The sequence below is a fragment of the Schistocerca serialis genome, chromosome 11 (assembly GCF_023864345.2).
Source record: "Schistocerca serialis cubense isolate TAMUIC-IGC-003099 chromosome 11, iqSchSeri2.2, whole genome shotgun sequence".
Taxonomy (NCBI): domain Eukaryota; kingdom Metazoa; phylum Arthropoda; class Insecta; order Orthoptera; family Acrididae; genus Schistocerca; species Schistocerca serialis.
Window position 1 is genome coordinate 106783219 of NC_064648.1, and position 13281 is coordinate 106796499.

A 13281-nucleotide genomic window follows, 5' to 3' on the forward strand; every position below is an offset into this window, starting at 1 on the left:
TTGGTGTGAAACGAAACCCCTGTATTCTCCTAAAGTTACTGTGTGGGCTGCAGTATGCAGCAGAGGCATTACTGGCCCTTTTTTCATTCGAGAAACGGTCACTGGTGCACGTTACGTTGCAATTTTGGAACAATTTGTCGGCACACAGCAAGCCTTAGAGGATCGACCAGGTACTGAATGGTTTATGCGAGATGGAGCCCGACCACATCGGACTGAACAAGTGTTTCGCTTTCTCGAGGAATACTTCGGGAATAGAGTCATTGCTTTGGAATATCCCAAATTTACTGCTGCAGGCATGGATTGGCCTCCATATTCGCCGAATTTGACTCCCTGTGACTTTTTTTGTGGGGCACAGTGAAAGACATCGTCTACCCGAAGCATCCCGCCACGCTGGACGAGCTTGAATCGGCGATCTCTGTGGCATGTGAATCCATTTCGGTTGAGACACTACGAAATGTGATGGCGAATTTCATTCTTCGTTTGCGTCACCTCTGTAGTGCCAATGGTGAACATTTTGAAAACATTGTGATGTGATTGTTTGCAAAGATTGTTTTCATACGATTATTTCACTAACGTATGCTGATACGAGCTGTACAGCGTACAGCGCCATCTGTTAGCAGGTTTTGTAACTATTATTTCAAACTGCTGTATAAACTTCTTACAGCTTTCACAATAAACATACTGTTTACTGTATTCCTCTATCGATCTTTGTTTTCGAGATATTTAATTCTGAAATCAGGGAGTCCTCTTCTGGACACCCTGTAGGTGGTGCACGGCGAGCGGCTCTTGATCCACCTCGCCATACGTCTTGCTTCTGGTGAGGACGCCTCTCATTTGTTGTTTCTTTATTTGAAGGAGTTTCGCCTCGGTTCTCCTTAGTCGCGGCAGGTACTGCTGGTCGTCTGCCGGTGCGTCGAGTGCGCCTTTCAGGCACCGCAGGTAGAATTCGGCCGTGGTTCGCCTCCAGAAGCACCAACTGTACAGCGCTGGATGTGTGTGTTGACAGAGGTAGTTACTGTACATGTGGTGGGCCGCGAAGCCCGAGTGCGCGAATTTCGCTTCACCCTGTACACTTATGTACTGTTGTTTGTACAATAGTTGTTGTAGCCTATGTCCTGATACTACAGAGTACAATTTTAGTTTCTGTGCTACTGTGTGCCAAGTGTCAGTGAAACGGTACATACAGTTCACGACGGTACAAACACTCTGATCGTAAATCCGTTCCAACGTACTTGTATGCCAGACCGTGAGCATTCTCTGTTATTGCAAAATAAATGTTGATTGACTTAAAATGAATGGATAGATCGGTTACGATGATTGGTATCTGGCGTACAAGAGAGACCTCTGCAGCTGCTTGATATGTGAGGGAAGCATCTTCAGTGACATTACATCGCAGTCTTAATCCACGGACAAATAGCATTACAAAGTTTAGGATGATTCACACTGCATAACCGTATTCTAATCACAAGCCTATAAGGTAGAAATACAAATTTCTGAACATACAAGTTTATGTGAAATCCGACTTCGAGGAAGAAAACAAAACAGCACTTTGTTCGGTAGACATATATTGCTTAAAATTATATTCCCTGAGAAACAATATATGAGGGATAAAAATTTTGTATAATGGTTTAAACATTCTGCTACCGTAACAGAAGCCATCTGTGAGAAAGGAGTCGAAGCCACACTTTTCCTAATACAGAACAGCACTTTCTTTCTCGGACTCGGTTTTAACAGAAAAATATCTGCATTGTTGTTTAAGAAAATCTGTAGCCTACGTTCTTTCATGTTCTAAAGGTGACAGGGGTAAAATACAGGGAGCGAAAGGCTATTTACAATTTGTACAGAAACCAGATGGCAGTTATAAGAGTCGAGGGACATGAAAGGGAAGCAGTGGTTGGGAAGGGACTGATACCGGGTTGTAGCCTCTCCTGATGTAATTCAATCTGTATATTGAGCAAGCAGTAAAGGAAACAAAAGAAAAATTCGGGTATTAAAATCCATGGAGAAGAAATAAAAACTTTGAGGTTCGCCGATGACATTGTAATTCTGTCAGAGACAGCAAAGGACTTGCAAGAGCAGTTGAACGGAATGGACAGTGTCTTGAAAGGAGGATATAATATGAACATCAACAAAAGCAAAACGAGGATAATGGAATGCAGTCGAATTAAGTCGGGTCATGCTGAGGTAATTAGATTAGGAAATGAGACACTTAAAGTAGTAAAGAAGTTTTGCTATTTGGGGAGCAAAATAACTGATGATGGTCGGAGTAGAGAGGATATAAAATGTAGACTGGCAATGGCAAGGAAAGCGTTTCTGAAGAAGAGAAATTTGTTAACATCGAGTATAGATTTAAGTGTCAGGAAGTCATTTCTGAAAGTATTTGTATGGAGTGTAGCCATGTATGGAAGTGAAACATGGACGATAAATAGTTTGGACAAGAAGAGAATAGAAGCTTTCGAAATGTGGTGCTGCAGAAGAATGCTGAAGATTAGATGGGTAGATCACATAACTTATGAGGAAGTATTAGATTGGGGAGAAGAGAAGTTTGTGGCACAACTTGACCAGAAGAAGGAATCGGTTGGTAGGACATGTTTTGAGGCATCAAGGGATCACCAATTTAGTATTGGAGGGCAGCGTGGAGGGTAAAAATCGTAGAGGGAGACCAAGAGATGATTAGACTAAGGAGATTCAGAAGGATGTAGGTTGCAGTAGGTACTGGGAGATGAAAAAGCTTGCACTGGATAGAGTAGCATGGAGAGCTGCATCAAACCAGTCTCAGGACTGAAGATCACAACAACAACAACAACAACATGTTCTTTCAATCGGTTATAAGAGCCTTGTGTAAAAATTTGAGGTAAACTATTAGAGGTTTTTGGGAACAATATTAAATAACGTTTCTGCTTTATATAGGGTGATTTTTACCGCCATGTGAAAACTCCAGGGATTGATCGATGAGAGGATATGGAACAAAAATAGTCTAACGGACTTATGTACCGAAAGGCATGGTTTCCATGCTAGAGGTCACTTATTTTGTTACAGAGAATGCGGTCCAATACGCACTGTACCATGCAGCCACAGTACGCGTGGTTTCCTCCTAGAGGGTGGTACTGTTGCTCGTATGTCATGCCCTAGCGCCCTCTCAAGCCACAGTAATTGGTAACGTTGTGTCCGACTCACTTATCTTGCTGATTCACCGTGTAGTGGACGTGACGGAGCGTCATTCACAATGCTCCTATATTCGAATCGAGAGCTTGCCGACATGGTGTCTACTTATGGAAAAGCAAATAGCAACGGGCTACTGGAAGTAACGTTGTATCAGATCTGTTCCCGCCAACAACCACAGCTCTCAATGAAACTGGCAGAAGTAAAGCTGTGAGGACGGGGCGTGAGTCGTGCTTGGCTAGCTCTGTTGGTAGAGCACTTTCCCGCGAAAGGCAAAGGTCCCGAGTTCGAGTCTCGGTCCGGCACACAGTTTTAATCTGCCAGGAAGTTTCATATCAGAAAGTTGCCCTTGCCCCCCCTCCCCCCCCCCCCCCAGTACAGGGTGCGTGAGACGACCGTGTGGCACATTCTCGATGACAACTGTTGCTACCCTTATCACTTACAGCGTGTGCAGGGCTTACTAGCGACAGCCTTTCCACATCGGGATCAGCTTTGTCACTGGTTTCTCCTACTGGCAACCACGATTCCGGGATTTGTGTCATCCACCCTATCCACAGATGAGGCCACCGTTACGCGGAGTGGCATCATTAACTTTCGGGACAGTCATCTGTGGCATATTATGCAGAACCCGCAGGGTATGGTGACAGCGAATGACCAGCGTCGGTGCTGCCGGAATGTGTGGGCCGGAATAACTGGCGACCGTATTTTGGGATCGATCTTCCTTCCAAGACACATAACAGGCCGGAACTTCTTGTGGCTGACTTTATCCCCCTTGTCGGAAGAAGTGCCGTTGATGATTCGAAGGATTATACGGCTACTACGTGCAGATGCTCCAGCTAACATCGCCGCCAACGCCCGGACATGTCTCAGTCTTGTCCTCCCTTGTCGGTGGGTCACACCGAGGTGGGGTGGTTCCAGTCGCATGGCCTGCTCGTTCACCGGACCTCAACCCGTGCGGTTTCTGGTTAGGGGGTCATCTCAGTAGCATCACGCAGGCAGAGCCCACTCCAGATGTGGAGACGCTGGAGCAGTGTATCCGTGCTGCCTGTGACACTGTCCGGGTGCAGCCTGGCCAGTGCGGACGTGTCACACAGAGCACGCTGCAGCGCGTGCACGGATGAGATGAGACACATGGGAAACGTTTCCAACACATATTGTAACCGTAGCTACATGCGACAGCGCGTATTATACCGCAGCCTCTGCAACAATGTACGAGTGTAGTTCAGTAACTAACGTCCCACATTTTTTTAAAAAAGCCATTAATATACACAGACAAACGTCCTTATGGGTGCTTCACATTTGATGTTTGTTCGGTGCGCCGGGGAAGTTTCGAACCGTTCTGGCAGATCCCAGAGCCGTAGTAGAGCGTCAAAATGGCTTCTGCATACAACCCACGCTACAAGCAGCGTGCTGTTGTTGAATTCTTGTGTGCAGAAACGGAAACCGTGGTGAACATCCATAAACATTTATTTGCAGTGTTTGGCGATGCTGCAGTTCATAGGAGTACAGCTGGGTGATGAGTTACAGCCTCAGGAAATGCAGAAACACAGCTCCACGATCAGCCTCGCTCGGGACGTCCTGTCGCAGCCACTGCTCCAGACGTGCTGAATCGTGCGGATGGCATTATTCGTGCCGACCGACGCATCACAAATCGACAACTGGCTCTACAGTTGTCGGTCAGCATTTGAAGTGCGTCTGCAATGATGGAGACTCTCAGATAGTCAAAGAGGTGCCCACGAAGGGTTCCACGAATGCTCACAGCGGGCCACAAGATTCAAAGAAAGACCATTTCATCTGAATTGTTGGAGCGTTCAGAAACCGACGGAGACACACTTCTGTCATGGATCGTTACAGGGGACGAAAGCTGGATGCACCACTTTTCGCCGGAAACAAAAAGGCAGTCCATGGAGTGACATCATCCCCATTCACCACAAAAGAGAAAAATCAAGACAACCATCATTGCTGGAAGAGTCATGGTGACAGTCTTCTTAGATTTTGATGATGTTATTCTCGTGGATGTGATTCCAAGACGGTTAACCATCAATTCAGAGGCGTACGTGAAGACTTCGAATAAATTCCAGAACCGTTTCGGATGTGTTCGATCGGACAAGAATCCAGTATAAACCTTGCTCCAACACGACAATGCACACCCACACACAAGTGTGAGAACCCAGGAACACATCGCCCCATTGGGTTGGAAATCATTGCGTCATCCGCCCTACAGTCCAGACCTTGCACCCTCGGACTTGCATCTCTTTGGGCCGCCTAAAGACTCTGTATGGGGAACACACTTTGAAGATGACGAGAGTGTCAGTCATGCAGTGGAAACATGGCTACGCCTACAGGACAAGGGCTTTTAATAGCAGGGAATAGATGCTCTTCCACAACGATGGCGTGCAGCCATAGAACGTGATGGAGACTATGTAGAAAAGTTGGACTTGGACAAGACAAGTTCATGTACAGGGTGACTATAATTAAAGTTAAACTTTCAAACCGCTGTAGAAATAACGCCACTGGTCAGAATAAAATCAAATTGCAACGGAATATTAACGGAGAAGGGGGAAAATCTATCGTAGAAGAAAAATAAATAGTTACAGAATGTAGCAATAGATGGCGCTGTAGGAGTCATTGTTTAACAGAGGTTGACTACAACAAAGCCTAAGGAGTGGGTTTGACGTCAAACAAACTGTACTGCTCAATGTGCATGGGTGTATAGGTGTCATACTGTTAATTACGTAAGCCCATCCACCAAGGCAAGGTCATATCACATGGATTGGGAAAAATCAGTTTTTAATTGTCCTGAGGACAATAACCGCATAAACAGCACCAATCATAATGAAATCGCATTATTAATTTCCTTGTGACTGGTGCAAAACGTGTTCAATATGCTGTCCACCGTTTCAGTTGAAATTGAGAAACAGCATGTTCCACAACTCTTCAAAGTGTTTCCGGGGTCACGTTCAGAATGTGTTGGGCAATGCGTGCCTTCAGTGCAGCTAAGTTTGCAGTCGGAATACTGAACGCAACATCTTTCAGACAGCCGCACAGCCAGAAATCACACGGATCAAGATCAGGTGATAGAGACGGCCAGGCTGTAAGGAAATGGCGGCTGATAATTCTAGAATTTCCGAAATGGCGCTTCAGCAGCTGCTTAATTGGATTTTCAGTGTGCAGAGGTGCGCCATCTTGCATAAAAATGATTTCATCCACAGATCCACGCTGTTGGAGAGCTGGAATTTAAAGTCACTGATAGCGCTTACCAGTGACGGTACAGGTAACGGGACCGGAAGCACCTGTCTCTTACAAAAAATATGGCCCTATGAAAAACGATGCCGTAAACCCGCACCACACAGAAACCTTTTCAGCATGAAGTGGTACTGGTTGGTTTGCGTGTGGATTTTCCGTTGCCGTTATTCGACAATTCTGTGTACTGACATATCCTGTCTGATGAAAGTGGGCTTCGTCTGTCCACAAAATCTTCCACGGTCAATCATTGACCACTTCCGTGCGAGCAAGAAATTCTAAAGCAAAGGTCACTCTTGCTGGCAGGTCAACAGGAAGCAACTCGGGCACATGGGAAATTCTGAATGGATACCAAGGAAGAATGTTTCGTAGGATTTTACGCGCCGTGCTCACGCGTACGCCCAACGTTCGGGCAGTTCTCCGTGCACCACACGTTTGCACTCCACCACTCGTCTCCTCCTGCACTGATGTGGCTTCTGCAGAGCGACGCGTGCACAGCCATCGTTCTTGTAATGCAGCTTTACAAGCAGGCCGCGATCCTGCACTGAGACAGTCACGGCGAACGTCGCAGAGGTGGAAAAGCCGTGTACCCGGCGTGTTTATACCAACTTCACTGGGTCGTGCGCATGGCAGGTGTTTTCATTTACGTATTCTGACACATACAGCGCCATCTACTGATCAATCTTCACACAATTTTTTTTTCTTCTGCCGTACGTTTTCCTCCTTCTCCGATAATATTCCGTTGCAAATTGACGTAATTGTGACCAGAGGTGTTATTTCTACAGCGTTTTGAAAGTTTAATTATAATCACTCTGTTAGTGTCACCAAATTCTGACTCTTAACAGCAAATATGTTGTGAGAAAAGAAATGTAGGGCATTACTTATTGAACGAGCCTCGTACGGTTGAATAAATGTCCTCTAGCATAGAAACCATACACTTCCGGGCATAAGTTAATTAGACCTTTTCTGATCTGTATCCTCTCCTCAGTCAATCCCTAGAGCTTGTACATGGTGCAGAAATCATCCTATATATTAGTGTAGATGAAGCACCAACGTATTGTTTTGTCAGCACTTGGTTTCAGGACAGCATTCGTTATGTCGACACGAGTGCTGGAAGACCCCTTGCAATGTATTGTTTGTGCCCGGCAGGGCCCGTACGCTCTGAAGGCCGTGGACTTTGGCGCCTGCGACGACGGGGAATACCCGGGGATGCTGGTGAACGTGTCGCTGATCTTGGACGAGGCTGCCAACGAGACGGCCTACACGGGGGAGTTCACCACCAGCTACGACTACCTGGCGGACGACTGCGAGGTCAGCGCTCGGCGGCAGCGTCGCTCAGCTCTGGAGCACACGCGTGTTGTCCGATGTAAGGGGCGATTAGGCTAAGCTCTGCACCTCACCTGCTTCCGAAGCCGTTCATGTCGTAATATCGTTTCCACTGGGTGAATTGTGAGGAAGCACTCACTAAGCGGCGCTTAGCGTATTTTCATTGCTAATTACTTACAGAGAAGGCAGTGGTAGCACCGCTTCCCCTCACATCACCGAAGTTAACCGCTGTCGAGCTGGGCTAGCACTTGGATGGGTGACCATCCGGTCTACCGAACGCTGTTGGCAAGCGGAGTCCACTCAGCCCTTTCGAGGCCAATTGAGGGGGTACTTGAATGAGAAGTAGCTGTTCGCGTCTCTTAATCTGGAGAACTGCGTGCTGACCACATGGTCCTGCATATCCGCATGCAGTGAGGCCTGTTGGCCGAGGATGACACGGCGACCGGTCGGTACCGTTGGGGCTTTATGACCAGTTCGGGCAGAGTTTAGTTTAATTACAGAGAAACAGATATCGACGTTTTTTTCCTTTTATTTTTAATGCAACTGTAGCAATTTATCCAGGTAGAATCGCAGTTACACGGCGATGTTGCACTATTTTCGGAGTAGTTACAACACCTGTCTGGTTTGATCTTGAAGTGGTTTGCCGTCTTAACGCGGAACTAGTAAATTCTTAGCCAAATAAGAAATACGTCACGTCTGATAAAGAGGAAACGTTTATAGAAAGACGTCTTCAATACACCATGATGTGCATTAGAACTATTTTATTTGCCAAAATCGGTTTTCTGGGTTAATGCTCTTACATAGCAGTGACACATTTCTCATTTAATATGACAGGATCTGAAATATTTCCCATAACATACACTGAAGCGCCAAAGAAACTGATATAGGCTTCCATATTCAAATGCAGAGATATGTAAAAAGGCAGAATAGGCGCTGCGGTCGGCAACGCCTGTATAAGACAACAAGTGTCTGGCGCAGTTACTAGGTCGGTTACTGGTTGGTGCTACGGTCATTGGTCCCTAGGTCGGTTACTGTTGCTTTGGCAGGATATCAAGATTTAAGTGAGTTTGAAGGTCGCGTTATAGTTGGGGCATGAGCGATGGTACACAGCATCTCCGAGGTAGCGATGAAGTGGGGATTTTCCCGGATGACCATTTCACGAGTGTACCGTGTATATCAGGAATCCGGTAAAACATCAAATCTCCGACATTGCTGCCGCCGGAAAAAGATCCCGCAAGAACAGTACCAACGCCGACTGAAGAGAATCGTTCAACGTGACAGAAGTGCAACCCTTCCGTATCTTGCTGCAGATTTTAATGCTGGCCCATCAACAAGTGTCAGCATGCGAACCATTCAACGGAACATCATCGATATGGGCTTCCGGAGCCGAAGACCCACTCGTGTACCCTTGATCACACGACACAAACCTTTACGCCTCGCCTGGCCCGTCAACACCGACAGTGGATCGTTGATGACTGGAAACATGAGGCCTGTACGGACGAGTACCGTTTGGAATTGCATCGAGCGGATGGACGTGTATGGCTATGGAGACAACCTCGTAAATCCATGGACCCTGTATGTCAGCAGGGGACTGTTGAAGCTGGTGGAGGCTGTGTAATGCTCTGGGGCGTGTGCAGTTAAAGTCATGTGGGACTCCTCATACGACTAGATACGACTCTGACAGCTGAAGCGCACGTAAGCATCCTGTCTGACCATCTGCATCCATTCATGTCAATTGTGTATTCCTACGAACATGGGCAATTCCAGCAGGACAATGCGACACCCCACACGTCCAGAATTGCTGCAGAGTGGTCCCAGGAACAACCTTCTGAGTTTAAACACTTGCGTTGGCCACCAAACTCCCTAAATATCTGGACTGCCTTGCAACGTGCTGTTCAGAAGAGATTTCCACCCCCTAGTAATTTTACGGATTTATGCACAGCCCTTAAGGATTCATGCTGTCAGTTTCGTCCAGCGTCTTCCGCCAGCGTGTGGTTCAAATGGCTCTGAGCACTATGGGACTTAACTTCTGAGGTCATCAGTCCCCTAGAACTTAGAACTACTTAAACCTAACTATCGTAAGGACATCACACACATCTATGTCCGAGGTAGGGTTCGAACCTGCTACCGAAGCGGTCGCGCGGTTCCAGACTGAAGCGCCTAGAACCACTCGGCCACAGCGGCCGGTCGTGTGTAGTGCCAACATTAATATTTGGAGGCGGTGGTGTTACGGTGTGGTCGTGTTGATAATGGAGGGGGCTGGCACCCCTTGTTGTTTTCCGTGGCAGTATCACAGCACAGGCCTGCATTGATGTTTTAAGCAGCTTCTTGCTTCCCACTGATGAAGAGAGATTCGGGAATGACGATTGCGTCTTTCAACACGATCGAGCACCTATTTATAAAGCACGGCCTATGGCGGAGTGGTTACATGACAGTAAATTTCTTGTAATAGACTGGCCTACATTGAGTCCTAACCACAATCCTATAGAACACCTTTGGGATGTTTTGGAACGCCGTCTTCGTGCCAGGCCTCATCGACCGACATCGATACCTTGAAATGGTCCTGTAGCCACCTTTCATTAGTCCGGTAGCCCATTTTCTCTAGCATTTCTCTTTCTGTTCCTTGTTTATAACTCTCATAGTGGTGTGACTGAATGACTGTGTTTATGTGTCGTTGCTAGAGGGTGGCGTAGTCTGCTACAGAAAGTCTGCGATAGTCATACAGATTCAGCAGCAGTTGCACAGAATAGCCAACTCTCGTAGTGGTCAAGTAGGCAAAGAGGTTTGCGCTACTTGTGAGAAATCCACCTGCGATAGGTTGGTAGCGGAAATGGCGTCTTTGGGTTTTCCGAGCCACGCGGAGGGTGGAAGAGGCTGGAGAAGAAAAAGCGAGGCAGTCTGCCGCCAGTACGGGAAGCGTCCACAGCTGTGCTCCAGTCGAAGAAGGGTGAGTTAGACTGACCGCGTGGCGCGTTGTTACTTGGCGAAAGGATAGCTGTTAGCTTTTGGTCTCGCTTTTCAACTCTGAAAGATTGCTTTGCCTTGTCGCAGCAAGGAATGCAAAACTAGGGCGGATTTCTCTTTTAGTAAATGGATCCGCCGGAAGAGCGCCACACAAAGGTGTCGATGAGAAGTGAGCACTCGCTTCTGTATGAATGTCTGTTTGCCTTCAGCTGTGCCTGTATGAGCTTTCATTTTCCTAAATATTAATAGCTTCGCCTTCTCTTAAAATTTCCTTGCTTTATGTATCTTTCGTCCGTGGGGGGCCAACCACGTGGTTGAGTTTGTCGGGCTATCGTCATCACTAACTGTCCGATCTCATGTTTGTTTTAAAGAATGTTAACTGTTCATAATTGTGTGATGTGATATTGTTACAACTTGGCCACGATACCTAGAAATTGCGTCTCCACAAACCACGTGGGCACACGGGTGTACTGCGAAACGTGTACCGCTTCACGAATTATTGCGATCAGTTATCAGGCAACAGCAGTTGTATGAATGATTCACACCAATGATTTTAGGTGTAGATTATAACGGAGAATGCTTTTCTTTAATGTTTTAGGAATTAATGTTATCACGAATTGTGTACATGCCTCACATCCATTATTAGGAATAAATGATTTTATCTACAATTTCCTCTTGTGCTCCGAGGTTACATTTTTGCACCTAAGCACAGGTCCAGTGGTTAGTTTATCCCTTTATTTTAAAACAAATGCCTTAGATTAAGTCATATTTTCAGGTGTGTTGCTGGGAGCTGATCTATTGCACAGTGTTCTTGCATGTGCTATTTTATTTTAAATGGTTGATTCTCGTGAACAGTGCACGGGCAATGCTATTAATTACATCGCATCCCCTATGAGCGATATCACGACGTATGCATTTTTATGAGTTTTTGCTCTGTGATCGAATTAATTTATTTTCCTACTCAGTTAAACCTTTGATTACTTGTATGGTTGGACTCGGTGGCGACCCTAATCATAACGTTATAACCCGTAGAAATAGGTTAATTACAACCTCTCCTCAGTTCTGCGTGAAGAATGGGCTGCCATTCCCCAACAAATATTCCAGCATCTGAACGTATGCCTGCGAGAGTGGAAGCTGTCATCAAAAGGGTGGACCAACACCATACTGAATTCCAGCATTGCCGATGGAGGGCGCCACGAACTTGTAAGTCATTTTCTGCCAGGTGCGAAGTGGAAAGACCAAATCATAAGAAGCAGTTCTTATAAACGAGAATGGATACATGCAATAATTAATTGGAAGGAAGAGAATGAAGGATAGTCAGTGTAAGAATAAAAACTCAAGGAACAAAAACTGGAATTAATTTGTGTATGATCCTAACAAAGCAGCAACTGACGAGATGAAGACGAGTTTATTCGACGGCTTGCAAGAAGTGGTTCACGAATTTACAGAGGGATGCAAATTATTAATAATGACGGACTTAAATGGGTGAAGTGGGAAAAGATTAAACGATTAAGCTGTAGAGAACGGTAACGGAATGAGGCTGATTAGCTTGTGTAAGGTTCAGAAGAGTACTCGTATGAATGCCCCACCCCAGCACAAAGGTATACATAAATACACTTGGGTCAATCGGTCACATAACCTAAAATCCATTACAGAATGTGTAAGAGTGCTGAGGCACCGGGTAATTCGGGTGCAAGATGTAAGGTTAAAAACAGGGATAGACTGTGGCCCTGATCATTTTATTGCTTTTCTGATTAAGACCATGATAAAACAGGAGCAGAAGGAGGAGGACTCTGGAAGTGCAGGGCGGGTCAAAAGTCGCAGTACACCCCTCTATGTGGAAAACCCTGCAGGAATGGGGAGACCCGAACATTGCGCTAACCTTTGCTGTATATACACAACATGGGCGCCATCTTGCAATCTGCTATTTTGAATCGAAGTCGGTATTTTTAAGTGGAAAGACGGTTACGTGATATATCAAATATCATCAGCATTTTCCGACAGGCACATTCCTACAAACAAATTCGAAGTAGCAGTTATGGTTCTAAAGTTATAACACATTTTTCTTGGCATTACGAGGGGGACTGTTCTCCATAAAAAAACAGTCACTGAATGTCTTCTGCACGATGTCCCTTTCGGTCAACGCTCATTTCAAGGCGCTGAATCATATCGTCATGCACTCGCAGAAGGATTTCTGCAGAAATGTTGGCACACATTTCTTCAGTGCGTTCTTCGAGATGATAATCAGTTTATTATTTTCGCTGCATATACGAGCTGCTTTAAATGACCCCACAGGTAAAAGGCAAGCAATGGGAGATCAGACTGTGTGGACGATGTGGCCTATTTTACACCATATTTGAATTCTACGTGACGATGCTTTGCTGAGTGTATTTACATGTTTTGATGATGCCATTACGGTTTTAACACATTAGGACACGGTGTAGAACAGGTACGCTTTACCTTATTTTATCTGTACATTCCCAGTTTGTATCAGAGTATATCGTGATAGGAAGCACTGTATTGTTTTGAAAGATAGACTGCCCACTAGTCATTACTGATTGAAATCGGTCACTGTCGAAAGACTTT

The 13281-nt window shown here is 45.9% G+C and overlaps 1 protein-coding gene across 2 annotated transcripts in view; it reads left to right on the plus strand.

Moving 5' to 3' along the window:
• LOC126426782 (uncharacterized) overlaps window positions 1–13281 on the plus strand; it is a 70558-nt gene that overhangs the window by 14039 nt on the left and 43238 nt on the right. For both annotated transcript variants that reach the window (XM_050088778.1, XM_050088777.1), the window contains exon 2: window positions 7555–7716. In XM_050088778.1, the coding sequence (XP_049944735.1) occupies window positions 7555–7716 (162 nt within the window). The remainder of the gene's footprint in view (window positions 1–7554; window positions 7717–13281) is intronic.